We start from the raw sequence: 27,842 nt of genomic DNA on the forward strand, positions 1-27,842 counted from the left end.
TATCTGACTCTTGGTCTCAGCTCAAGTCTTGATCTCAGGGTATTGAGGTCAAGCCCCTACTGGGCTCCACGTTGGGCATGGAGCCTACTTAAACATAAAAGAACTTAAGAATCTATTTATTAGTACAGAGTAAAAAGTCATCCAAGTGAAAAATGCATCAGTCAAGACCCCATTTACATGATAACTGATTTAAAAATAAAAAAGCACCAGTGTTGGTCACTCAAGTATTTGGTAGAAGTAAAAGGTCTCCCGCTCACTACCAAGTAGTGCACATCAGCCACGCTTTGGGGTCACTGGGGGATTCCGTGCTGATGAACCTCTTGCTTTAAGATGGAACTAGATTAAAGCCTAGAGGGACAAAATGCTAGAGAAGGATCTGGAAAATCACATTTTATTCTCGTTCTAGCTGGAACATTTGCTTTCAGGACCACTAACAAATTCCCTGGTTCGAGAATTTACAGTGTCTTCCAAGACATTCTGCCACTCGTCTCACTTGAGGCTTTGATTTGCTTTTTATCTAAATAAGGGACATACTCTGGGCAGCCCGTGTGGCTCAGCGGTTTAGCGCCACCTTCAGCCCAGGGTGTGATCCTGGAGAACCGGGATCGAGTCCCACATCAGGCTCCCTGCATGGAGCCTGCTTCTCCCTCTGCCTGTGTCTCTGCCTCTCTCTGTGTGTCTCTCATGAGTGAATGAATAAATAAATAAAATCTTTAATAGATAGATAGATAGATAGATAGATAGATAGATAGATAGATAGATAGATAGATAGATAGATAAGGGACATAATCTAATTGAGTCAAAATCTATCTCTCTCTTTTTGAAACCCAAAGTATGAGCAAAGAACAAGACTGTAAGATTTGGGGATGGAATTCCTTTGACCAAAAGTTCTCAAGTCACTTTACTGTCTAGTAAGAAAGGGCAGATAAAAAGGTACATATCTAAACCTCTGGGGCTGTGATAACCACAAATGGACAACCCATAGCTTTCCAAGCTCGTTAATTTCCACTAAGGTGTTTCATCGTGCTAGGCTCTACAGGAAATATAATTATCATATGACCTATTTGGTTGGTGATGATTATTTATGGTGGAGCTCCAGTCAAGGAAGGAGTGCCACTGGTCTAAGGACTACCGGCCATCTTAAATTAAATTCAAAAGTAGTGCTAAATGTATCAAAAACTATGCAACATATTTAATTAATAGATGCCTAAATTTGTTTGAAAATAATGTATGCCTAAATTCAAAGTGTAATGTAAATCAAAGAGTACCTTGAATAGCTGGGGGACAGATAATCAGAGTCTGCTGAAAAGCATCACCACAACCAAAATGAGCAGTTCCGGCCTGCAGAGGAATTCCATGGTGCACCACTGAATGAGCAGATGTGGTTAATGCCTGAAAGGACCAGCACAGGTGGCATTACCCTAAGCAGCCTTCTAACTGTTACACGCATGCTTTACAAATACAATTCAAATATACTTCTTGAAAACATAATTCTATGATAAAAATAGACCCAGGAACAGATTTTACTCTACTTTTCGTTGAACTGCTGCACAAAAAAGGCAGGTAGAGGATACTGACACAGTAAAAGGTGATAGGAAATAAATGAACTTCAGCAGATATGCTCCAATTGTTACTTTGAAATATCTGAAAATTTTCACAAGATAACCACAATGAGACCCTCACCAGCGTGTGACTTCTAACTGCTGACACCACAAAAGCAAAATGAGCAATTATAAAAAAGAAGTATAAGTTATTAAATACTTTAAGTTCTTACCTGATTTCTTAATGTGCCAATTTTAGTAAAATTTGCTGTCAGATTAGCAGTATTGCCTGAAGCAACTGGTCTTAAAAGTGAAGTTTTATTATGATTATTTGTGTCACATGAATTTGGGTGGGACTTACAAATATCCATAATATGAAAACAGGACTTTACACTGCAAAATAAGGGAAAGGTAATTGTAATATTATCTAAATGTTTAGAGCAGTTTAAAGTTTAAATTTCCAAAAGAAAAAAATTCTGATTTGAGTTTAATCTGCATATTTCCAATACTACTTCTACCAGAAAAACCTACAAAAGATTGAATTTTAAAGCAAGTGAAAGTATGTCTTATATCTGCAATATTTTCTAAGACCTAGTAGAAAGTATACTAAGCAATAGTAAGCATTTTTTGACTAGTAGACTATTATTTTGACCCCTGCCCTAAATAATTTTTCCTAAATTTCTAGATCTCTACATTCCTAAACTACTGGTATAAAATATACAGTTATCGTGTTATTTTCAAAGTGCTTATAATATGGAAATCATTGGATATTTTTAACTATTGGGGAGGGGGGTGGGGAGAATAGTTGAGATTTATAAAAATACCAATTTTAAGGATAATCCACAGTGTAAACTGGTATGTCCCTATACTTTCTTCAGTCATCTGAAAATATTAGTATCAGTCACTAAATAATATTAAGTTATATTAATACATAAAAATATTTTTAAATATTTAAAATATTAAAAGAAAAGGTGTGGGGCTCAAAGAATCCATAAGATTTGTCTAAGGTAACTCTGATAAGACCTTCTCAATTTCAACAAATATTTTTCTCCACTAACCCATAAAAACCTTCCTTTCCTTCCACAACACAAAGAAGGTGTGGGCAGGGAAAGCAAACGGTATGGGAAGAAATTAAAGACAGAGTTTGCAGGGCTCAAAAAAGAATGGAAAACTGTTAACACTTTCTTTTATTTTATATATATATATATATATATGCCTAGTTATTATGGTAAGAATGTCCTATAAAAACAAAATCACTCAGTCATTTCAGTACAGTATTTTGGGAAAAGAACATTAGAATGCAACTCAGATTTATATTCTGGTACTACGCTGCCACTTACTAGCCTATGTGAATTTGACCAAGTTAGCTTGACCTCTTTTGACTCAGTTTACTTTACACTGAATAAATATATTGAATCATCTCTTTAGCACACTAATTTTCAATAGACTCTTAGTATTATTTCTCTAGATCATTTTTAAAAGATTGTAAAGTAACATACTGGTTGCTATGAGGGAAGTCTAGAAGATGTTTCATATTAACAAAAGGATGGTTCAAAGTCTCAGCTGGAGTAATTCTTAAATCTGCATCAATCAGCAACATTTTCTTCAAAAGACTAACAAATTCTCTTCTATCAGCTTTCTCAGCCAAAAGATCACTTCCTTCCAAATCCATCACTGTGTTCACCTACAAAATCAAATTTCAAGTTGTCAGAAAAATAAATAAGCCACAGAAGGAAATATATGTTAAAGATTCACAGTTAAAAAAAAAAAATAGGGGACCCCTGGGTGGCTCAGCGGTTTGGCACCTGCCTTTGGCCCAGGGCGTGATCCTAGAGTCCCAGGATTGAGTCCCGCATTGGGCTCCTGGCATGGAGCCTGCTTCTCCCTCCTCCTGTATCTCTCTCTCTCTCTCTCTCTCTCTCCCTCTGTCTATCATAAATAAATAAATCTTAAAAACAAAAAAAAGAATTAAAAAATATAAATAATAAAGAAATACCTCAACATAGGAAAGAACAGAACTACACTTATTTTGAAACAAGAGTGAATAACTGAGTTTAACAAATTCACAAAATGTTTCAAGGTACCAACTACGATTCAAAGCAAGGGGAAAAATTTTTAACAAATACCCATTTCTGACAAAATATAGGGAAAAGAAATTTGGATAGCTAGGATTCTCCCCTCTTAAAGAAAACACTTTTTACTAAAGCATAGGGACGGTACAAATTAAATACTTCATAAAGACAAATGCAATTTAGTTCCTCAGAGGCTGAAATATTAGAATCAGTTTTGTTGGAAAAGCTTAAATCCAGCAAGCACTCTATAGTCATTTAGAAGATGATTAACATGTGGTGGCACCCTTGGCATTTTCAAGTCCATACCATAAGCACAGAAGACTAACAAGCATGACTGTGATACTTACATGCACTATATCATCCAGACTGTTGAATATGTACTTTCTGGCTTCCTTAGACTTCATTCCTGTCTCTGCTTCATGTTCTTCTAGTGTCTTATTGGATATATCAAAAACAGAAAATAATATATTATTATCCACCATTTGGAAATTCTTTATTCCTTTAGTTCTGGTACATTTAGTCAAATACACTGAATATTCTAAAGTAAGGAATTTCAAAAGAATAACTATCAAAAATGTACTTTTTAAAAGTACAAAAAATGAGAAGAGTTTGGTTCAGGTGTGTGTGTGTGTGTGTGTGTATAATTAGCTGGTTATAAAGCTAATCACGGAGATGATCTACTAATTCCTCAAAAAGCCTAGGAGAAAAAAATTAGGTACTTGGGTTATGAAGTAAATGGTGAAATTTAGTCCCTGTCCTATAAAGCTTAATAATGGGAAACTGGGTAGAGAAGATGAAACGCACAACACAAAAATAATTACATATATAAAAGTTTAAAAACTATTGAAGAGGAGTTAGTAATTATGTTGCCAGGTTAGAGAATGAGCTAAATTATTCAGGGAAGGGTTTTGTTTTCCCATTAGAAAAGAAGGGAGGGGTCAAAAATGAAAATTCAAAAGAAGAAATATAGTAAAATAAAAATAGGCATGGAGAATATTGTCCACACGAGGCATCTTAGAAAAAATGTTTTTCTAATTTTTTTTCATGAATTACCTTTAATCTCCAACCAGAATGAGAAATCTCTGTTTCTCTGCAAAAAAATCTTGTGGATTTTGTGCCCACATTTAACAACTGTTCTCCTGGTAAACCTTGAGTCTGAGAAATATATCGAATCTGAAAAATAATTTATAAAAAAGAGTTAATTTTTTCATGTATAGATACTAATTGAACGCTTATTCTATATCACACACTGAGCTAGATGTTATGTCAAGAATTAAATGACATAGTCTATGCCCTCAAGAAATTCAGTCTAATGGGAACATACAAGTAACAATTTTAATACAGGGCTCTAAGTACCATAATGAATACACACTTACAGAAAGAGAAGGGACACCTAAAATAACTGTAGTCACATAAGTTCCAGAAGATGTGATGCTCAAGTTGAGTCTAAAAGGACAAGTTTAAAGAGTTCCTTAGCCCTGGAGGAGTGGGGAAAACCTGATTACAATTTATGCTAAGGTTGTACTATGAGTAAATAAGCAAATCAGGAGAAAATACCTACACATTCAAATCCTGGAAGCAGGGAGGTTCACTTAGTGAAAAATGACAAGAGGTAAAACTGAACTAGCAGGCAGAGGGGCTTTAGGTAAGGGTCAGTAATGTAAGAAGTTTAATCTGTCCTCTTTCCCTCTATAAGTCCCAAATGCTCCTAGTTTTATCTCTAAATCTGCTTCTGAGGATTTCTAGCCCTGGAGCTGCAGATCCCACTGCTGACTGAAACTCTCCACCTGGCTGGACTTCCTCAGGTACCTCAAAGTGAACAGATCTTAAACCGAATTTTCCCTTAAATCTGCTAGTCCTCATGTAATTCCCAGCAACAAACACCAACAACAACCACCCAAACCAGAAACCTGAAATTTATATCAGACACATACCTCCCCCTCATCTCTCTCTCTACAACATCCAAAACCCTAAAAATTTTACCTCGTTACTACTTTTCTTAACTGTCCCTTCTCTCCATCCCTCTTTCAGGTCTCCTTCAATTCTGAGTTCTACAATTTCATAAGCCTCCAAAGTAGTTTATCTCCCTCCCTAATGAAGCCATCCATTCACCCCCAATTCATCATTCACACTGTTAACAGACATTCTGGTAAAACGCAAATTTGTTTCTCCCCTTTATCAAATCACTTTACTGCGTACGGGATCAAATCCAAATCTCCAATCACGGCATTACAGGCCTTTTGGCTTTCTGTCTTCCCGGCTCTTTCCATGGTCCCATAAAGGAGCAGCCCCATCTAGTGCCATGCTAAACTTCTGCATGGTCTAATGTCTCCTTCCTAAACTGCTCTAACTCCTACTTATCAGCGCCCCTCTGCGCCTCCCCACTCAACTTCACCAAATCCTACAACAAACTTTACCATTCCTACCTTAAGACCCAATTCATGAACTTCTCTATAAAGCTATGACTAACCATCTCAAACAGAGGTAATCACTTCCTTCTGCGTTTTCATCACAGCTAAAACATAACCATTTTTTTTTTAATTTTTATTTATTTATGATAGTCACAGAGAGAGAGAGAGAGAGGCAGAGACACAGGCAGAGGGAGAAGCAGGCTCCATGCACCGGGAGCCCGATGTGGGATTCGATCCCGGGTCTCCAGGATCGCGCCCTGGGCCAAAGGCAAGCGCCAAACCACTGCGCCACCCAGGGATCCCAAAACATAACCATTTTAACGCATTTATAATACAACATTACCAGTCTTTTTCTCATGTCTCGAGTCTCCTGACAACAGAAATGTTTATACATGTTTGCATCACCAATTTTACACATAATGATAACTAAAATAAAAAAAAATGATAACTAAAATCACCACCTTACAAATCAATTTCATTTCACTCAAGTGTTTTGGTGCCTTCCTCTCACTCCACATTCCCTAAGTAACAAGAAGAACTGAGTTCTTTTACAGAAAGAGAAACTGAAAAGAACTGAGGGTCCAGTATCTAGATGCTACATCAGAGTCTCTCAGATGGTAGAAAAGATATTCAACAATTCAACAAACATACACAGACCATTTATTATGACATATGTCAGAGGCTAAAGATATACAGATGAATAAAACATAGTGACAATCTGCAAAAGCATATAATTCAGTAGAACAGATAAATGTATTGTACATAATACGCAATTAAAGTATAAAACACAGTTATGAAGAAAACAAAGTACTAAATTAAAAGAACACAGAGAGTAGGGCAACTAATGTACCTATGAATTTGAGAGGGCACTGAAAACAAAACGAAACAATGGCAACTGATCTTGGGAGTTTCTTTTTGGTCATAATGCCTAACCCATCTTCGGAAGAAAAACTGTTCCATCTATAACCCCTAACGCATGAAGGGACTCAGCCTTTGCTTCCTTTGTCCCTGAGTAATGAATGGTGAAAACCTGGCTCAGAAGCAATTAATTCATAAATTCATGTTGTGAACTCAACTAGAAATAAGCTAACAAGCAAATTCAATTTACAATGTCAGGAATATCAAGAAATATCAATCATGGTTGAGGGATGAGCTAAAGAGTTATAAAATGGAGCTGGGGTTTGATGGCCATGCTAACCTAACCAAAGTTAAGAGTGATCAGAAACTCTGGGTAGCCAAGTTAGAAGCAGAACAGAGAAAAGCACCTGAAGAACAGCAAAGTCACACTTAGGATCTGGCACCAAAGTAAAGTTCTATCGATGTCTATATTAATTCCATTAAGTGTTGCTTTGAATCCAAAGCACCTCCAACTCCACATTCCACAAAATCCAATCATATTATAGCCCCATTCTTAGATTTTTGTGACAGTCTACGCTTACATAAAGGAATCTTACTTGAGCCAGCTTATTGAGAGGGTCTCTATGTAACCCAAATAGCCTGACAAAAAGAACTTTAAAGATCCGCACTCCCTCTTAACACTCAGGAGCTGAAATAGTGAACTTCAGTTTTCTTACATAGGTTATGATTTGAAATTATGAAGTAAAATAACTTGAATGTAAATTCAGACTTATAGCTATTCTGGATGAGATTCTATCTAAACTCCAACAAACATTTTGCAAGAACAATCAACATTTACCAGTTAATATCATCCATCCATCCATCCATCCATCCATCCATCCATAAAAATATTATTTAATTCCCTAGAATGTTTTTTATATTTCCCTGGTAGATATAAGTTAAATCCAATATGCAGAACACCTTTAAGACAGTATACCTACTATTAAGACAGGAAAGGATTCAAACATAGTACTAATTCTCTAAACACACCACTCGTTTATGTACAAATGGAAATGAAATGCACATATAAGAAAATATAACACATAAGAAAGTCTTTAAAAAAACAGTGTCTAGTTGTTAGAATTCAAAATTCAAAGAGAAAATCGCCTTGGAATTAAGAAACAGATGATAAAAATGATTAAAGAAGCTAGAACACAACCCCGGAATGGAAGAATTAAAATAATCTGCATATTTGCTCCTGGTAACTCAAATGTGTTTAAGCATAGAAAAATTCTAAGTCTGCTGCCTTTCACCTCCTTTGGGAAAAAGAAACCCATTATTGAATTAGAAGGTTAAATAAAGGCTAGATAGATAGAAGACATACCAACAAGAGTAAAGAAAGAGATAATAAGTTACAATATATTTCACAGAAAGTCTTTATTTTTCCAAATTTCCCATGTGCACTTGAAAAGTGTGTATTCTGCAGTTTTACACATAGTATTGGATGTAGTACTCTATGTCTGTGTATTAAGTCAACTTAATCATGGGTTCAAATCTCCTATATACTTACTAATCATTTTTCTATTTTTGATCTATCAATTATTGAAAGAAATGTGCTAAAATTTCTAATTATGATTGTGGACTTATATATTTCTCTTTTGATTCTGTCAACTTTAGATTTATTTTAAAGTTATTACTATATGTATAAAATATAGAATTGTTATATGTTCACATTGAACTGAATTTTCCAAAATAATTGGCAAAGCTTCCCCTCTTTATAAATAATGCTGATGTATCTGTAATATAAGAATACTTCTGTTGTTAAAAGCAACGTTATTAATAAGAGCAAAACAGAAAAAAGATTATCTTGTACAACATACATTCTGAAAGATAAACATTTGGACAAAATGATAAACTGAGCTCCTGGCTCCATCCCTAGAACTCAATCTGGAGAGAGAGAATACCAGCGGAGGTTGATGGATTTGAGAGACTAACGACCATGAAAACTCTCTTCGAGTGATATCAGAAAGAGAGTGGTAGGGTGAAAGTAGAGTGTGTAAGAGGGCCAGGGCCAGAATCTGAACACAGATTGGAGCAGGGTTTATTGGGCCCTTTTAACTCTCCCCCATATTGCCTTGAAAGTATCATTAGCCATAAGTAGTGGAAAGGTGGTCCACTGCTAACAGCATAGATTCTGGATTCAGTTTGCCTGTGTTGGATTCGTGGGCAAGTTATTTAACCTCCCCACACCTTGGTTTCCTCATTTGTAAAACGCAGGCAATAGCAATATGCATCTCATAGGGTTGTTGTGAGCATTAAACAAATTAATCAAAGTGTAGAAACAGTTTCTGACACATAAAATAGCTCAATAAATATAAATCAATAATATTGCCATTACCCACTATACAGCCACTCTAAGAGAATAAAAAGGACGTTTAAAAATAAAATGCTGACAGCAACACAATTAGTTGCCCAAGTTTATCAGGGCAGCTGATGACTGGAACAGAAACAGATAACAGATAAAAGGGATATCCTATTGATGGTATCTCCTCACATTCTAAATACACAAGTGTAATCTAGGAAGCTGGGGAAAATCTGTGAAATCCAACCATATTAATAAATAGACTACAGTAAAAACAACCAAAAAACACATAATGTGAACATTTTAATAGATGCATAACAACATTTGAAAGTCCAACCAACCTAGGATTTAAAAAATAATTAGAAAATTAGGAATAAAGGGAGTTTCTCTTATCTTGAAAATAGACATTTATCAAAATCTATATAGCACACATATATGGAAATGAGTATGAAGTATAAGATCAAAAACAAGAATCCTTACATCATCACTCCTATTCACTTGTACTAATATATTTTAGAAAACTTAAAGACACTGAACTAATAATTATCAACTCAACGCTATATGCTAATATTTTTATTATACTCTTTTGTAATTAAAGTAATACATATTCTGAAAAAATATTGTTAATCTGAATCAGATTAACACCTGTTGCCAGTTTAAAAACCAGAAAAATCTATTATGGAATTTAGGAAAACTGAGTTTTGATCAGTGCCTTGTCTTAAACTACCATTGTGGCTTTTAACAAGTCATTTCATTTTTCTGGGCCTCGATTATCTCTTTAATAAAATAGGAAGGAGTGGTAACTAGATAATCTGTAGGGTCCTGTTCAGTACTAGTTCCAGTGTCCAAGACTAAAATAGTAAGAAGTCCCCATCCAAAGTACAGCAGCAAATCAACTTGAAGTTGCCACTAGATGGTGTCCTGCTCCAGAATACCATACATGTCATAACTTGTAGACCACAAAACCAGAGGTATATTTCTAGCATCTGACTGGTACCTCAGTCCTTCAGCAACTAAGAGACTCTGGGACACTCCAACTAGATCACCAACTCTTTGAAACCTAGCAACAGTCTAGCATCTGCATTAAAGTTCGTAGTTGGTAAAAAGCTGAAGGAAACCAGGATGAAAATGTTACAGAAACTACCTTCTAAGAGATATGCTGCAATGAACATGGAGGGGAAAAGGTAGAGACTATAGGATGCCTAGCCTAAAAGAGGAGGTTCATGGGTAGAAAGTCATTGGAAGAAGATAAGAGATTAAAGTTAATGACATCTAATCTAATATTAAATGACTTTTAGAGTCATCTCAGCAACATGTAAGTCACCAAATTCATAACCTCTCATCTTTTTTTAAGATTTATTTATCATCAGAGGGATGGGGGTACAGAGGATAGAGAATCCTGAAGCAGGCTCCCCACTGAGTGTGGATCCTGATGCAGGCCTCCATCCCAGGACCCTGAGATCATAACCTGAGGCAAGTTGGCCACGTAACCAACTGAGCCACCCAGATGCCCCCCTCATACCCTTTTTGATATAAAAAGTTAAGCCCTGAAAATCAGAAATACGCACATTTTATTGTTACAATCATGTCATGCATGCATTGTTCTATTTTGTATTTTTTCATTAAAAGTTAAATAGAATATCATTCCAATAAAGATACTTATTTACTAGAAGCACAAAATTGATGTAAACATTGTTAATTTTGACTAATGTTTTCCACTAAAATATGAGTAAGTATCTCTCTAATAAGGAGGATGCTATGAACCTTTTTCAAAAAATATTGATTATTCAAAAAAAGAACCTTGTTATTGGGATGCCTGGGTGGCTCAGTGGTTGAGAGCCTGCCTTAAGCTTGGGTCGTGATCCTGGGGTCCTGTAATCGAGTCTTGAATCAGGCTCCCCACAGGGAGCCTGCTCTTCTCTCTCCCTATCTCTCTGCCCCTCTCTCTGTGTCTCTCATGAATAAATACATCTTGAAAAGAAAAAAAGAACCTTGGTATTAAAAAACAAAACAAAAACACAAGAAAATAGCAAACAACATTCATTATCTAATGGCTTAGGGAGGCTAATGAACATAAATGAAAACTATCATGAGAAGTGTTTAATGAGGATGGCTGGGTGGCTCAGTGGTTGAATGTCTGCCTTCAGCTCAGGACATGATCCCGGAGTCCTGGGATGGAGGCCTGTATCAGGGTCCCTGCAGGAAGCCTGCTTCTCTCTCTGCCTGTGTCTCTGCCTTTCTCTCTCTCTCTCTCTCTCAAGAATAAATAAAATCGTTAAAAAAAAAAAGAGAGAGAGAGAGAGAAAGAACGTGTTTAATGAAGTAATTTGCTGGATTCTACTGAGAATCATTTAAATACTGTTAAACTAGATTTTCAGTGTCATTCAAAAAACAGCTTAAAATACTAAAGAGGGTTCAACTGACTGAAGTACTGAAGCCCAATAATTAATGGTCGTTGATTTAAGACCAATAGTTATGATGCCTTTTATTCCTTGGGAGTGGCTGACATTTCATCCATCAAAGTTTGACACCCAAGCATACCTTTAATATTTAAATGGACACAGACCAGCCCTTTAAATGTCTATAGCATTAAAATGACACAAAAAAATCATTCCAAATGTTTTTGCAAAATCGGTTTTGGGGCCTGTGGATTGTAACTTTGTTTATAAAAGCTAACCTCACTTATTATAAAAGTTTTTAAAAACCAAATAGTTTTGAGATCTTGAATTTAAATTCCCTAAGATCTCAGGTTTTGTCATTTTATTTTAAAAGGATTTTCATGAGTATTATGTAACTGGAGAAATGCATTCCTATTTTTAATAATATTCCTATTATTTTTCTTTACATTCTACCGATTCTTTACAGTCTATCTAGATCGTGACAGTTTTGATACCTGGTCATACTCCAAGGCTCCTGGGTAGAGTGGCCATCCAAGGAATAATTCTGCAATCACGCATCCCAATGACCACATGTCTATGGCTTCACAAAATGGCAACCCCAATATAATCTCTGGAGCTCTGAAATTAAAAAAGAAAAAAAGAAAGTGATTTTCCTTTAAAATTATCTTATTTCATCTGACATTCTAAGAAAAGTTAGCAAAATGACAAAGTAGCCTCTTTCTATTTATAGTAACTCTTCACTTTTCAGAATTCTTTAAAGCCTAGACATAATCTTGAATTAAGCTTACAAGGGCATGATGAGTACAACCATCGCTAGGATAAAACCTCTATTCTTAACCTTATAGAGAATTTTATTAACATTAAAAATAGGAAAAAGCACAGATCTTGTCTTTGAGACTACAACAGATTAGAAATAATACACTAGAAAGAGAACTGGCAAACTATGAAATATACACACTGTGACATCAACAGAACTTGAAAACCAGACATTGAGAGATAAGAGCAAAACAAAACAACCCCAAAGCCCAAAAGCGGATCTTGACCTAGATACCGCTTTAGAACACAGTAATAAATATTCACAAAACCAGGGCTGTTAGTCATCGAAAGAGACAAGACCAAGTACACTGTATTCTGCTTTAAAGGCAGAAAAATAGAGTATCAAAAGAGTTAAAAAGCATTTTATGCACTTGAGGAGCTTTGATTACTTGGAAAATGTATTCCATGAAAAATATCATGCCCAGATAAATTATGTGCTACTTCACATGACTTTCCATGAGAAAACTAACATTCTGAGAGGCTTCACGTATAGCTATGTAATTCCAAAGTAAGTCACACAATCAGAGTTACCTAAACAGTCTCAAATTTAAGAAAAGTTGTAAGATCAATATAATGAATGAGTTTTTTCATGAACCACTAGAGAGTACTTTGCCAAATAACTATAAACTTTGTATTTCCTACAAACAAGGACATTCCCCCACATAACCACAATACAATCATCAAAATCAGGAAATGAACACGGATACATCTCTACCATCTAAGCCTCAGACTCCAATTTGGCCAATTATACTAATAATGAATGTGTTTTATGGCAAAAGGATCCAATTCAGAACCATGCATCACATTTAGTTGCGTATCTTTTAAAATAGTTCCTCAATAGTTCCTTGATTTCTAGGACCTTGGCACAAGCTATTACAGGCCAGGTCTTTGTAGAATGTCTCTCAATGTGGGTCTGCCTAATGTTTCCTCATAATTATGGGTTATAAATCTTTGGGAAGAATATTACATAAGTGATGCTTTTTCTCATGATGTGCTGTTAAGGTGGCGTACAATTCTGATTTGTTCCAGTACTGATAATAATCACTTTGATTATTTAACATGGTGTCTGCTAGATATTTCCATTATCAAGTTCCTCCTTTTCCCCCTGTAATTAAATATTTTGCAGGATTACAATTTGAGACTATATGTGTAAGTCACTTCTTGTCAAATTTTCAATTTCTTCATTTATTTTCCTATGTGAGTATAAATTAATAGAACCCAATTTTATTCAATGAGTTATAAACCATTACTATAATTATCTATTTTGATACTCTCATTTTCTCAGACTTGACCAATCAGAACTCCCTCAACGAGCTACGGTCCTCATTAGTACCAGGATGGCACTGTTCCCAGGCCCTCTCCATATACATATTACATACAGTAAAACAAAATAAGACTTCTGCTAATTTCTTTAACTGAGACTGCTGATTTTCATTATTTTCCTAAAGCAGGTGATTCTCAATCTTGGCTGCACATTACAATCACTTGGTCCTGGCCACACTCTATACCAATTAACTCAGAAACTCAGGGGTTGGGACTTGGGAATCAGTATTTTTGTAAAGCTCAAGAGTGATTTAAATACATGGCCAAAGCTGAGAATCAAAGCCCCAGGCTAAAGTAATGTAGTTGGACCAATGGGAAGATTGCTCCATCTTCTCCCTACAGCTCTTCTGATCAGAGTAAGTTCAACTGATAATAAATAAGGTATTTTCTACCATTGATTTGAGATCTGTCCATTGACTCCTCTCCTGGACATCTCTGCCATAATTGATACTTAAAATTCAACAGACTCTTAATCCACAAGCATTTGTTAAAAACAAGTACGTACTATAAGGCATAAAAGATTATTAGAACATAGTTACAAAAGGCTTTCATTCGTCAAAATACTTAGTAAGGTTAGTGTATACATGTGAATTACATTAGTATAACCAAAAGCTGAACTGTGTAGAAAGGGGAAAAAACAAGTTACACTAAGTTATCAATCTTATATTCACAATATCATACAAAAGAAGACAGAGAAGATCTTATCCTTTTTTGTTCACTATGTTATACACAGAACCTAGCAGAGAATATGCACTCAGTAAACATTTCTTAAACCATTTCTACACAGTTGGGTCACACAAAACCAAGTATCAGACTTAGGTCTGAGCTAAGCCTTGAGGAATAGAAGTCTAGGCAGAAAGAAAGAGAAATGTCCACAAAAATTGATAAAGAATATGTACTAACCCATACCAGAAAAGATTCAAAGCAAAAAGTTTTAAAAGTATCAAGTAGAAAGCGATTCACTAGTAATGTTTCTTCATGTACGAATTTGAAATATGAAGAATTATTAAGACTAACAGAGCTATAACTACGTAAGAGTTTTATGATTATTTTGAAATATTTACTATGAAAAAGTAATGTGATTTGAAATTGGCTACTGGAAACTTCAACATCACATCTGGCAATGCAAGAAAAGTAACAGAATGATAGTGCCTAGGCTATACAACTTAAAGAGACTGAAACTGATGCCTGATTAACAATAAGAAAGGAGTTTCTGTCAATTAGACTAAGAGCAATGAATTCCTTCTACAATTTGCTACCATTTAATGAATGAGCCAAATTTCTAATTGATGGTGACAAGAATGTGGAGATATCTTTTCAAAATCTTCACCATGAATTGCATAAAGCCACCTCAAGCACCAAACTTGAGATACAAAACTTATACTCAAGGAAGCAAACTCAACTTTCTCATTTTAAAATATGAAAGAATTTTTTTTGAAGAATTTTAACTGCAAGTTTTACGCAAATCAATTGTGTGTCATTGCAACAGCTAGGGTCTCCTGAAAAGCAGATAGATGTGCAAGAGATTTCTTGGCGGAAGGCAGGGGAGGGAGGAGCAGGTGATGACAGCCCGCAGACACTGAGCAATCGGACACCGAGAAAGAAGAGAGGTAAAGGGTGAGGTGGGTAGAGAGAAACTCCCTACAGAACTGTTAGGAGAAAGTCTCAGCCAGCCCAATGCAGAGTCCCTAAGCAATAAATTATCTGCTGGAGGAGCTCCCCATTTAGCAAGAATTGTTCAGCTCTAGTATCCCTACTGTGTTTGGTCACTGGCTACAACAGCTGGGTGGCCTATCTGAAGGTGCATCAGCTGGGGACTCACTCAACTGCACTCCCCACAGGAGTTTCTCTTAAGGGGGAATCTTAGTGACACAATTCCATGGGTGCTACAACCATCCTCCCCAAAACTTTTGTATTTTATTTTCAAATACATATATATCATTTAAAAAAAATGACGCAACAAAAAAACAAATAAAAATAAAAATAAAAAAACTCAAAAATTTCCTCACCAAGTCCCATTTAAATGTGCTCAAATTCTCTCCAGTCTACCCTAGCAAGCCATAAGATACCAACATTTTCTATGCAATTCAATATAAAAGGTTGGGAAGCACTACTGTAGAGCATTTACAATCTAGATGAAACTGCCAGATGTCAGAGCTCTACCAGTCAGTTTCACAATAAACTTTAAAAATTAAATTAGGCATGAAAGAACAATATATCTATCTGTCGGTAATGAATAAAACTTAGTTTCTGGTTGTATCTTAATTGGCTCTCAAATTCTTTCTCTGGGCTAAGCATACTTTCAGATAAAAATGATAACAGGGATTCTAATCTATGGACCACTCTTACAAAAAAAATCTTCTGTCCTACTCCTAAAAGAAATTGTTCCACTTCTTTTTTCATCTATCCTAACTCCCGTCTCAGCACCCATAATGTGGCAGTAACAGGGAATAAATGCCATGTGTATGTACTTTTGGAGACCAGGCAAGGCACACAGTAAACATGTCTACTGAATGAAGAGTATAATAAAACCTCTTAGTTACCACTCTCTAAATAAAAACTCACCATTAGAAGTGTTAAACCCACCAACTAAAAAATTTAGGTCCTATGGTAACAAAGGCAATCTATATCTAAAATGCTATGTTTATTATTTTTTGTCACATACTTTTAATCAAATTTTTCAATATTCATTAAGAATAAATCCTTTCTACTTTTCTGAAACCTTAAAACACTAATGTAAAATATAGGGTAAAGTGGGTAGGCTGAAAACAAAAAAAAAAATTTTGACTACGCAAATTGAACTCTGAGGGCTTTTGCCAGAGTAGAAGAGAATGTTGGCAATACATGTTTCAAATAAGAACATAGTGGAATACTGTCATTCAGAAAAGAAGATGACTATAAATGGAACATTTTATTTGCTTTACCTCATCTTTACTTACTTTGTAAGCTGAAAATTCAATTACTGGCAGAAGAAACCCAGCCCTGTTAGGAAAAAGGGTATCTCAGTTCAGGAATTCAGTATGTCTAGGTCTAGGAACAATTACATCCCCCTCCTCCCCCAGAGAGGGAGGGGAGCAGAGGGAGAAAGAGAAATAGAATCGTGAGCAGATATGGGGTTCAATCTCACAACCCTATGATCAAGATCTGAGCCAAAATCAAGAGTCAGACATTCAATCAACTGAGCCACCCAGGTGCCCTAACAATTACATTCTTATAAAAGAGATAGAAGCCTTGGGTCATCACTGCAAATGCCGTTAAACTACAAACTTGGGCACCTGGGTGGCTCAGTTCAGCTCAGGTCGTGATCCCGGAGTCCCAGGATCAAGTCCCGCATCGGGCTTCCTACAGGGAGCCTGCTTCTCCCTCTGCCTGCCTCTCTCTCTCTCTCTGCGTCCCTCATGAATAAATAAATAAAAATATTTTTAAAATAAATGAACAAACTACAAACTCAGGATGATCACATTTCATGGCCATCAAGAAAATGTTGACCATACTCCTAACTTACAGAGAGGAATTTTCTTTGACATACAGAGAATATAATGGGTTAGGCTAATGTGAATATCTAGTCTGCCTAACAGTTTCACTTCTCATTAAACTTAATTAGCATAATGCTGATATACTTCAGCGTCTGGCGAGTCTGGTGGCAGAGCCATCCAGGTCTGATAAAATCTAGAACACTAATCAAATAATTTCTGAAATGCCAAGCTAAGGACCAGAAGCTAATGGTTCTGACAGATAACATCACTGAGAGGTACAGTCATCCAGGCTTCTCTTGAGGATACTTCTATACAGGGATTTACCTACATGCTTCTCTCTGCTTTTGACATAAAAAAAAAAATACTAGAGAAATACAGTACAAACTTGGAAAAGGTATATAAATGGTAAACTCAAAAAAGATAAAAATACTAAAATGACAGCAGTCTTTTCAGAGGTAGAAGATGCAGAAGGCATTTTTTTAAAATAACAGTTTCATTAAGCCATGGTATGATTCAATGGTTCTTAGTATATTCACAGAATTGTGCAACCATCACCACAATCAATTTTAGAACATCTTCAATACCCCCAAGAAATGGTTAAACCTTATATACATTTAGCATATACCCTATTCTTCCCAAACTTCTCCAACCCTAGGCCACCACAAATCTACTTTCAGACTCTTTACATGTGCCTATTCTAGGCATTTCATATGAATGGAATCATACAAAGTAATCTTTTGTGATTGGCTTCTTTCACTTGAATGTTTTCACTTCTTTCATTTGAGTAGCATGTGTCAGTACTTCACTTACTTTTATTGCTGAATAGTATTCCATTGCGTGGATACACCATATTTACTTAGCCACTAAGTGATGGACGTTTGAATTTTTTCCACTTCTTTCAAGCGATGATGAAAACATAAGAAGTAAACCTAGAATGGTCATATCAGCTCACTATGCTACGAGCAAGAATATACTACAGTGTGGAAGGAGGTCAGAGCAGAGAGGCCATACACCAAAGGCAAGTCCTGCCTTAGACAGACCTAACCAATACAGGCAGAAAATGCCTTTGAACAGAGTAGAAACCCAAAAGTGAAAAGAGCTTTGTTCAATGCTGCAGTCTTTATGTTTGAGTTAATCCTGTGCTACCCCTTTTCTTAACCTCTAGGGCACTAAAAGAACCTCTTGCCCATACACTGGAGATCCATCACACAAGAGAGTGGGTCACAGGTGCAATTCCCTTCGGGTAAGTTTCACGAGTACTTTACGCTATGCTGGTACTAAGAAATTGCGAATCTATGCACAAAAGCTCAGGGAAGACAAATTTTGGAGTCTGGTAAGGAGGCACTGATTTCAAACAATGCAAATCATCTAAAGAGTATTTTTAACACTCAAGAGTAGGCACTTAGCTCTCCCTCCAACAGCAAGTAATTTACCTGAGTCTTCATATTTTCATTTTTTAAAAGAGGGGGTTGGGGATCCCTGTGTGGCTCAGCAGTTTAACGTCTGCCTTCAGCCCAGGGCATGAACCTGGAGTCCCGGGATCGAGTCCTATGTCGGGTTCCTGGCATGGAGCCTGCTTCTCCCTCTGCCTGTGTCTCTGCCTCTCCCTCTGTCTCTCATGAATAAATAAGTAAAAATCTTTAAAAAAAATAAAAATAAAAAATAAAAAAATAAAAGACGGTGTCTGCCAACCCTATATTCCCCAAAGATTACCTAAAGGATTAATCTTACACTTTTACCTATAAAAGAATGTGTGTAAAGTGTAAAGCATCATATACATTCCCCTAATTTATTCATCCTCCCGCTGTCCGAATTCACACCTCCTCTCTTCTCAAGCCACCACCTCCTCCCCATCCTCATTCTGGACTGTTGTCCTTGCATCCTACTTCACTGAAAAAAATAGACAGCATTTGAAAGAAACTTCCAGCTTCTCATCACCACATCGACTAGCCCACTTGCATCTGTCAGTGCTTCTATCTAAGGCATCCAGGCTCACTTACTGAAGTATATCACTCCACCAATTTCCTACTCTCTTTCCGCCCAGCCCTCTCTTCATCTCTCTCTCTCTCTCTCTCTCTCTCTCTCTCTCTCTCTCTCGAACCATCTTGTTTATACACTCTCCATCAGCCACTACCCCTTTCTTTTCCTTTATCAGCCCTTGAAAACATTGTTTAGAAAAGCTGCCTCCAATTCTGCCCCTGTATTGAATTTTCTCTAATCAGGTTTTCATTACCCCACCATTCCAAAATAGCTCTTCTCAAGGTCACCATCAGCTACTGCATTGCCATATCCTCATTTACTGGACCTGCAGCATCTGACACGGCTGATTATGCTCTCCTGCTTTAAATACTGTCTACATTTGTCTTCCACAACACCACTCTTTGCTCTTCCCTTTGCCTCACTAGCACTCCCTTCTCAGATTCCTTTCTAGTTCCATCTCATTTCCACAACCTTTAAATTCTGGAGGTTCAGTCCTTGGATATCCATCCTCTCTATCTACATTCACTTCCCTTAGGTGATCTCATCCAATCAAAGTTTTAAGAAATAGAGTTGCTATTTAACACTCTCAAATGTATGTCTCCAATCCAGGCCTCTCTGCTTACCTTACATAGACTTATGTATCCAACTGTGTACTCAACATCCCTTCTTGAATGTCTATTAGATATTGCAAATTAAACACATTCAAAAAGAACTCCTAATTTCCCCTAATCCACTCCTCCATCTCAGGAAATGACAACTCAGAGTTTTTCAGGCTCATAATATGGGCAAATCAAATTTGATTCTTCTCTCCGTCTCACTTCTCACATTTACAGTCAGATCCCACTGACTCCATCCTGAAAACAGATCCAGAATCTGGCCATTTTGCTCCACCTTTACTGCTACCACCCTACTCCAAGCAACCATCATCTCTCATTGGATAATTACAAAAGCTTCCTAATTATTCTTCTTGCTTCTGCCCCTGTCCTCTACCACCTAGTCTCAACTTAGTAGACAGAGTGGTCCATTAAAAACACAAGGCAGACACATCACTGTTCTCCTCAAAATCCCCCAAAAGCTTCCCATCTCAAAGTCAATTCCTTACAATGGCCCACAATATCATACATGATTCAACCCTTAACTATATCTAATATTTCCTATCACTATCCTAACTTGCTTGCTATGATCCACCCACACTAGCCTTCTCTTTCTAACCACAGTTCCTGCCTCAAAACTTTTGTGCTCCTCTAGGAGAAGATTCCAGGCAGAAGGAATAGCAGGATTTTTTTTAAAGATTTTATTTATTTATTCATTCATTCATTCATTCATCCATTCATTCATTCACAGAGGCACCCCGGGCTGCAAGCGGTGCTAAACCACTGTACCACTGGGGCTGCCTGGAATAGTGGGATTTAACCTCTTTACTCTTACTTTGCGTTTCTGCTCAAAGATCATCTTATTAGAAGGGTTCTCTGACCACATTAAATAGAAGGGCAAGTCCCTGCTGACACAAACTTAACTCTCCTCGCCACCAATTGACATAGACATAGATATAAATACATACATACACACATACATACACACACCAACTGACACTATATTTAGTATAGTCATCCGAGATCAAGAATTGCATGATCTACTGATTCAGCCAGCCAAGTGCCCCAAGTATAGAAACTTAATTCTCTTAATGCTATATTTCCAGCAAGGAGAAAACTGCCTAGCACATAGGCACTCAATCATTTATTTGTTCAATGAACTGATCAATGAAAGGGAGCTGTTAGCAAACATTCATTAATTTTAAAATGCTAAGAATATTTTTGTTTCATCAAATACATAAGCCAAAGAGGTATCAACTAAGAGACTTTTACGTATCAGCCACTTTACATTAGGGACAGCTGAAATGTTCTGACTATAAAAAACAAACACAATTTACTGAGTGTTAACAATGGGCTAGGCATTGTGGAAATAACTTTTAATGCATTATCTCATTTAAACAAGTGTTCTAAAAAAAACCAGATTTCTACATTGTTCTTCTGCTCCAAGATAAAAAATGCTGGTAAACAAAATGTTCCACGTAAAACAGAAGAAGCCCTCAGTTGAGTACAGCCAGCCCACAGAATCATGAGAAATAATAAATCATTGTTTTTGAAGCAACTAAGTTTGGAGTTGCCACACAACAACAGATAACTGATACACTGCCCCATTACCCAGAAAGTTATGGAACTAAAGATTTCAAATGCCTGATTCCAAAAGCCTTCTCTATAACATATAACTCAAATTATAAAATCTTATGACGGAAAGAAACAGAGAAAGTCAAACAGAAAACCCAGAATTAACACCAAAGACATTTTAGAAATTCAATTAAAGTTGTGCTCCAGTTTAATTTCCCACAAAATAGAAAAATACTAACTTACTAACTGATCTATGTTTTCTAATAGTTGCGTACCATGAGAAAACATCTGTTATGTGCTTTTTGATGAACTGGTCTTTAGGTTTCCAGGACAATTTTTTAAAAATATTTATTTATTTATTTATTCAGAGAGAGCGAAAGAGAGGCAGAGACACAGGCAGAGAGAGAAGCAGGCTCCATGCAGGGAGCCTGACGCGCGACTCGATCCCGGGTCTCCAGGATCACACCCCGGGCCAAAGGCAGGCGCCAAACCGCTGCGCCACCCAGGGATCCCGGGCTGCCATTTCTTAAATCAACTTTTTATTTTGTATAAATCCATCAAGAAATATATAATAACAGCAAAAAACATCAAATAGTTACATAACACTATGAACCAGGCAATGCTCTAAGTGCTTTCTAAGTATTAACCTACTTGGTAGCCCTGATAATCCTTTTAATAGATAAAAATACAAGCACTGGGATAAGTAATTTGCCGCTAGGATAAATAATTTGCCTAAGGGTCACACAGCCAGTGAAGAAAGGTACAGGTGGGATTCAAAGCCATGTTTTATGACTTCAGAATCCACAATTTTAGCTACTATACTTTATCAGAAACAATGTCTAGGATTACTGATGCTATCACAATTTTGTCTTACTGAAGTTCTTCCACCTGGATGTTCTATTTATCATTAAAAGTACTCTTCTTTTCTCTTTAAACATATTACCTTTGATTTTAAGCCTAACCGGGAAATGTGAAATATAAATACTTATGTAAAAGAACTCAGCTGACATTTTTTACTCCTTTTCCTAATCTTTAAGCATTTACTCATCTTAACCATAAATAATCTTTCACATTAAATACACAGTCATCTGCTAGATACATCTTAGTTAAAATAAGACTTATTTTGGCAAATACTGTGCTCCCAAAGATGACTGTAATGTCCTTTTACAGAAACAATTAGGAAATGAGCTCAACAGTGGATCTGACCATCTACTCGTAAGTGCCAATTCAACATCACACACTCAATAAATTTTTACTATCAAAGCTCTGTACCTAGCAAAAGACAGCAAAGACCTAAAGTGGTTATAAAATGCAAGCACCAGTAAGTGTGCGTTCATACAAAGACAATCAATCTAACAAAGGATATACACTCAAGTTTTATCGCCAATGAACTCTGAGGAATCAACCTGGCAAGGAGGGGAAAGTATACCTTCCCCACGATGTTTTTTTTAAGATTTCATTTATTTATTTATTTGAGAGACAGAAAGAGCTCATGAGCAGGGGAAGGAGGGTGAGAGAGAGAATCTCAAGCACAGAGCCTGAGGTGGGGACAGATCTGACCATCTTGAGATCATATTGGGAACTGAAATCAAGTGTCAAGGCTCAACCCAACTAAGCCAACTAGGCACCCTCACAATGTTTGTTTCTAAAACAAGCAAAATGGGCAGCCCCGGGGCGGGGGGGGGGGGGGGGCCTCAGTGTTTTAGCGTCACCTTCAGCCCAGGGCCTGATCCTGGGGCCCCGGGATCGAGTCCCACATCAGGCTCCCTGCATGGACCCAGCTTCTCCCTCTGCCTCTCTATCTCTGTGTGTGTCTCTCATGAATAAATAAAATCTTTAAAAAATAAAATAAAACAAGCAACCTTATAATATACAATAAAAAACTAATCTTAAAAATATTGTCAGTCACCTGGACTTAATAGGAATTTCACACTTCTAATATTATTACCATCAACTTAGACCACAAAATCGGTATGAAGGTGAACCGTTTCCTTTCAATGTAAGGAACAGTCTTCTGTGAGAGTTTCTCAGGTAGGAATACACTGCTTCTGGAAAGAAAGAACACTGGAGGTGCATCTCAGAGCCAGAGACAATTTCCAGAGACAATCAACCACTTTTAGAAATATTTTTTAAGTTATAAATGTTTTTAATAAGAAATTTGTTGCTGTAGGCGGTAATATCACTACAGAATACTAGATGATCACAAAGACTTTTTTAATGACTGTTAATAGCAAGCTATTCAATAACACGTTGAAGTGTAATCAAAGTACGCACTCTTAGAATAGACACTCATTCAAATGTAGCTTAAGTCGTGGCCTAAAAATATCACAATTAAAAATATCCCTATTGCAAGGCCACTTAATCTTTTAAGTATGCAGGACAATGATCCAGATCAAAGCACGAAGTACAAAGAACAGCAGTAATAATAAATAATTTCAAAACCTGGTAGAAGACACTAGACAGCAAAGATTTAATATTCAAGACCAATATGCCAAGTGAACTTAGAGCCCAGTGTCCAAAAAGATGGATACATCAATAATTTACAGATCTATGCTCAACCGCTGATATTTTGTAAAGATAGGGTTCAGAAACATATTCCATTTATAAACAACACTGTATCTTTCATCTTTTGCCTAACAAGAACAGTTCCAAGACCACCGAAAATTCTCATGAAATGGAAGAGAAAATTGTTATTAACATATATCAAGAGAGAGAAGCAAAGTTGCTAAATTGGGAGGGGAATGAAAAAAATATCTGTAAAAAATAAAATAAAAATAATATCTGTAAAAAAATATCTGTAAAAATAAAGGGAAAACATTAACAACTGAGTTTGAATATGTCTGTTCTTTAGATGTTTGGTTATATGCTATTGGATATAAAAAATCAACATGTAACTATCATATATACAAACTGTACTATTAATATCTTACATATGTATTGCATTTGTATTTTACAACCTGTTCAAATATTTTATTCTATGAAGTAAAAAGATAAATATTACCCTTATTCTACAGGTGATTAGGAAGGAAGTAAGGGGTCCCTGGGTGGCTCAGGGGTATAGCGCCTGCCTTTGGCCCAGGGCGCAATCCTGGGGTCCTGGAATTGAGTCCCATATCAGGCTTCCTGCATGGAGCCTGCTTCTCCCTCTGCCTGTGTCTCTGCCTCTATGTGTCTCTCATGAAAAAATAAATAAAATCTTAAAAAAAAAAAAAAAAGGAAGTACAAAACAGTCCCAGATTTCCTAAATTTAACTATAAGATATATTTATAATGAATCATCAGTAGGTGCCAATAGAAGCTCATAGTCTATAAGGTATATTTAAACTAAATCAGACAAAAAATATTTAATTGCAATAAATGATTCAATTTTGTAACTTAATAATTACTGAAAATGACAAAAAATGTTAATTGAACTCTAATTAGGGGATCAGATTCAATACTTAAGTTTTAGGTTCATCATCTCATTAGATTCTAACAAAACACTCTGGGGTAGGTATTGTATTACCCCAATTTAGAGATGAGGAAACTGAGGCAGAGAAGCAACTTTTCAAGGTCTCCGTGGGTGGTAGGTCTTATAAACAAACCTATGCAGTCTGAGTGAGAGTCCAAGCTCAATGCCACCATAGATAAATCATCTTTTTTTTTATGAACTATCGCAAATGCATTACTTAATCATATGCCCATAAACCTATGCATTAGGGCTAGGCACTGATTCATCAGATGATCTTATACAATCCAGTGGCACTCTGGAACATACCATTTCTTTCTCTTTTTTTAAAGATTTATTTTTGAGAGAAATAGTGCTCACAGGGGAGGGGGAGGCGATATATGACAGGGGTAGGTGTGTGAGCAGGGGATAGGGCAGAAGGAGAGGGAGGGAATCTCAAGCAAACTCCCCACTGAGCACAGAGTCCCACTTGGGGTTAGATCTCACAATCTTGAGATTATGACCCAAGCCAAAATCGAGAGTCGGATGCTTACCTGACTGAGCCACCCAGGTGCTCCTGGAGCATACCATTTCTTAAAGGCCAATAATCTTTGAACAGCTAGGCAAAAAAGTAGTCCCCCCTTACCCATGAGGGTTATATTCTATGACCCACAGGTATATATACATATGTTTTTTCCTACACATATGATAAAGCTTAATTTATAAATCAGACACAAAAGATTAACAACAATAACAAAAAAATAACAAAAAAATTAGAATTATAATAATACACAATAAAAGTTGTCAATGTAGTCTCTCTCTAAATATCTTACTGTACCATACTCACCCTTCTTCTTGTGATAATGTGAAATGATAAAATGCCTATGGGATGAGATGAAGTGAGGTGAATGATGCAGGCATTGTGATGTGCTGATCCTGTGACAGTAAGTCAGAAGGAGGATCATTTCCTGTCAGAACCACAGAAACCGCAAAAAGCAAAACTGTGGATAAGGGGAGGACTACTGAATATTACCATTTTTTCATACTTCTTTTCCTTGTATGTTGACATACTTTTAGACTCAGAAAAGTTGAAAAATAATGCAAAGAATTCAACCAGATTCCCCAAACATTTTGCCACATTCGTATCCTCTCTTTTACATATACATACAAATAAAATTTTTCTGAATCATTTAAGAGTTAGGTTGCAAACACTGTATCCCTTTACCCCTAAATACTTTAGTGTGTACTTCCTAAAAACAAGGACAGTTTCTTACTTAGCTACAGTATATTTGTAAAAATTAGAAAATTAATATTGATACAATACTATTATTCAGATTTTGCCAACTACCAATAATGCCTTCCTTTATATCAAACAAAATTTTTAAAAATAGATAAATCCCAGACCCCGGTCTCTTTAGTTCCATTAATCTGCAATATGAAATAGCTCATTTATGTGGTTTTCATGATCTGTGATTTTTGCATACAGGCCAGTTATCTTCTACAATGTCCCTCAATTTGTGTTTATTTAATGTTTCCTCACAAGGTTCACGCTGTTTTCAGCTGGAATACCACAAAAGGAATGCTATCTTACACTTTTTTAAAGTATATATTAGAAAACATTACTATCATCCGTTTTCTCAAGGAATATTTATCAATACTCTTTGGAATAGGTTGTTATGTGCTGATGTAGTCAAATAACTACAGACCTCAGAGAAACAAACTATTCAAATCCCAGCGCTGGTAGTTACTTAATAAACTCTAGGCCTTAGGCAAGTTACAAACGTTACTGCCACCTCAACTCATTCATATGCAAATAAGGGATATACTTGCCTTTCCATATTACTGTGACAGAAAAACCAAGAATTTGGAACACAATATCCCTTCCCCCCAAAAGCACCTGAAGTTGCTTGACTGATTTTTCCAAGGTCACAGGGTCAATAAATGGTGATGCCAAAACACAGAAACGTGGATTTAACCTATAAATATATGAAATAAAATGTGCCTTCTACAAGCAGTCCTGTTAATGTGTCTTCTCTATTAAGAAGAACATAAGGTCCTTAATATCAGGAGCTGCCTCCCGGTTGGTTTTATACTTCATACAGCCCCTAGCAGAGTATTTTATAAACAGAAGTCGCCCCTTAAAGAAGTACAATGAACACAAAATATTCAATTAGACACAATGCTTCCCCAAATACATTCCATTTTAATATATATTTTAAATTCTCAGATATTTGATAACCTACAAAATGGCCAACTACATTAAGCAATGTCTGTACTTGGAGCAACAGAATTTAAGGGAACAGGAAAATGTGAAACACCCACACATATACATTTTTCCCTACATACCTAACCCTGCATACTTTTGTACCAGACCATTGATCCCAACAAATAACCATTCCAAAGAATTGCCAGAAATCATTAAGAAGTTTTCAAATATTGAGTTATATTCTACCTATTAAAAGAAAATGGAAGGGTACTACTTATCTGTTAGCAGATTTAATACCCCTGTGAGAACAGCTATTAAAACTGGCTAAAACACAGACACACAAAATAGTTGTGTAGAGTGCCTTTTGGGTAATAGTTATGCATCAGTGTAGGTTCATCAATTGTAACAGATTTACTGATGTGGCCGAGGGGCATGGGGGTGTCATAATGGGAGAGGTTGTATGTATGCGGAAGCAGGAGGGATAGGGAATTTGGTACTTTCTGCTCAGTTTTGCCATGAACCTAAAACAGCTCTAACAAATAAAGTCTATTACTTTAAAAAAGAAAAAAAAAATGTGTGAAGTCATCAGAGAGCAGACAAGACAGCTAGGACTTGAGGGAACAAAATCCCAGAACAAAGAGAAAACTTTTAGTAAAGTTGACCTTATATTTCCTTCAGATAGTCACCAACTGACAGACTGGGTGGGGGTGGGTGGGGGGTGCCGAAAAAGGTGACCTAAATAATTTAGTCTACAGCTATTCCACTTGGCTGGAAAAACAAAACTGGAATTCAGAACCTATTAAGGAAGAGGGGCCTTGGTGAATT

General features: G+C 36.4%; 1 protein-coding gene across 7 annotated transcripts in view; it reads right to left on the bottom strand.

Annotated features, from left to right (window-relative positions):
* Positions 1-27,842, bottom strand: part of HIPK3 (homeodomain interacting protein kinase 3) — a 91,035-nt gene that overhangs the window by 12,191 nt on the left and 51,002 nt on the right. For all 7 annotated transcript variants that reach the window (XM_041773704.1, XM_041773698.1, XM_041773701.1 and 4 more), the window contains 6 exons: positions 12,117-12,240; positions 4,667-4,786; positions 3,961-4,047; positions 3,041-3,225; positions 1,775-1,934; positions 1,269-1,392 (listed from right to left, as the gene is read on the bottom strand). In XM_041773704.1, coding sequence (XP_041629638.1) covers positions 1,269-1,392; positions 1,775-1,934; positions 3,041-3,225; positions 3,961-4,047; positions 4,667-4,786; positions 12,117-12,240 — 800 coding nt within the window. The remainder of the gene's footprint in view (positions 1-1,268; positions 1,393-1,774; positions 1,935-3,040; positions 3,226-3,960; positions 4,048-4,666; positions 4,787-12,116; positions 12,241-27,842) is intronic.

Source organism: Vulpes lagopus, chromosome 11 (assembly GCF_018345385.1).
Source record: "Vulpes lagopus strain Blue_001 chromosome 11, ASM1834538v1, whole genome shotgun sequence".
Lineage (NCBI taxonomy): Eukaryota > Metazoa > Chordata > Mammalia > Carnivora > Canidae > Vulpes > Vulpes lagopus.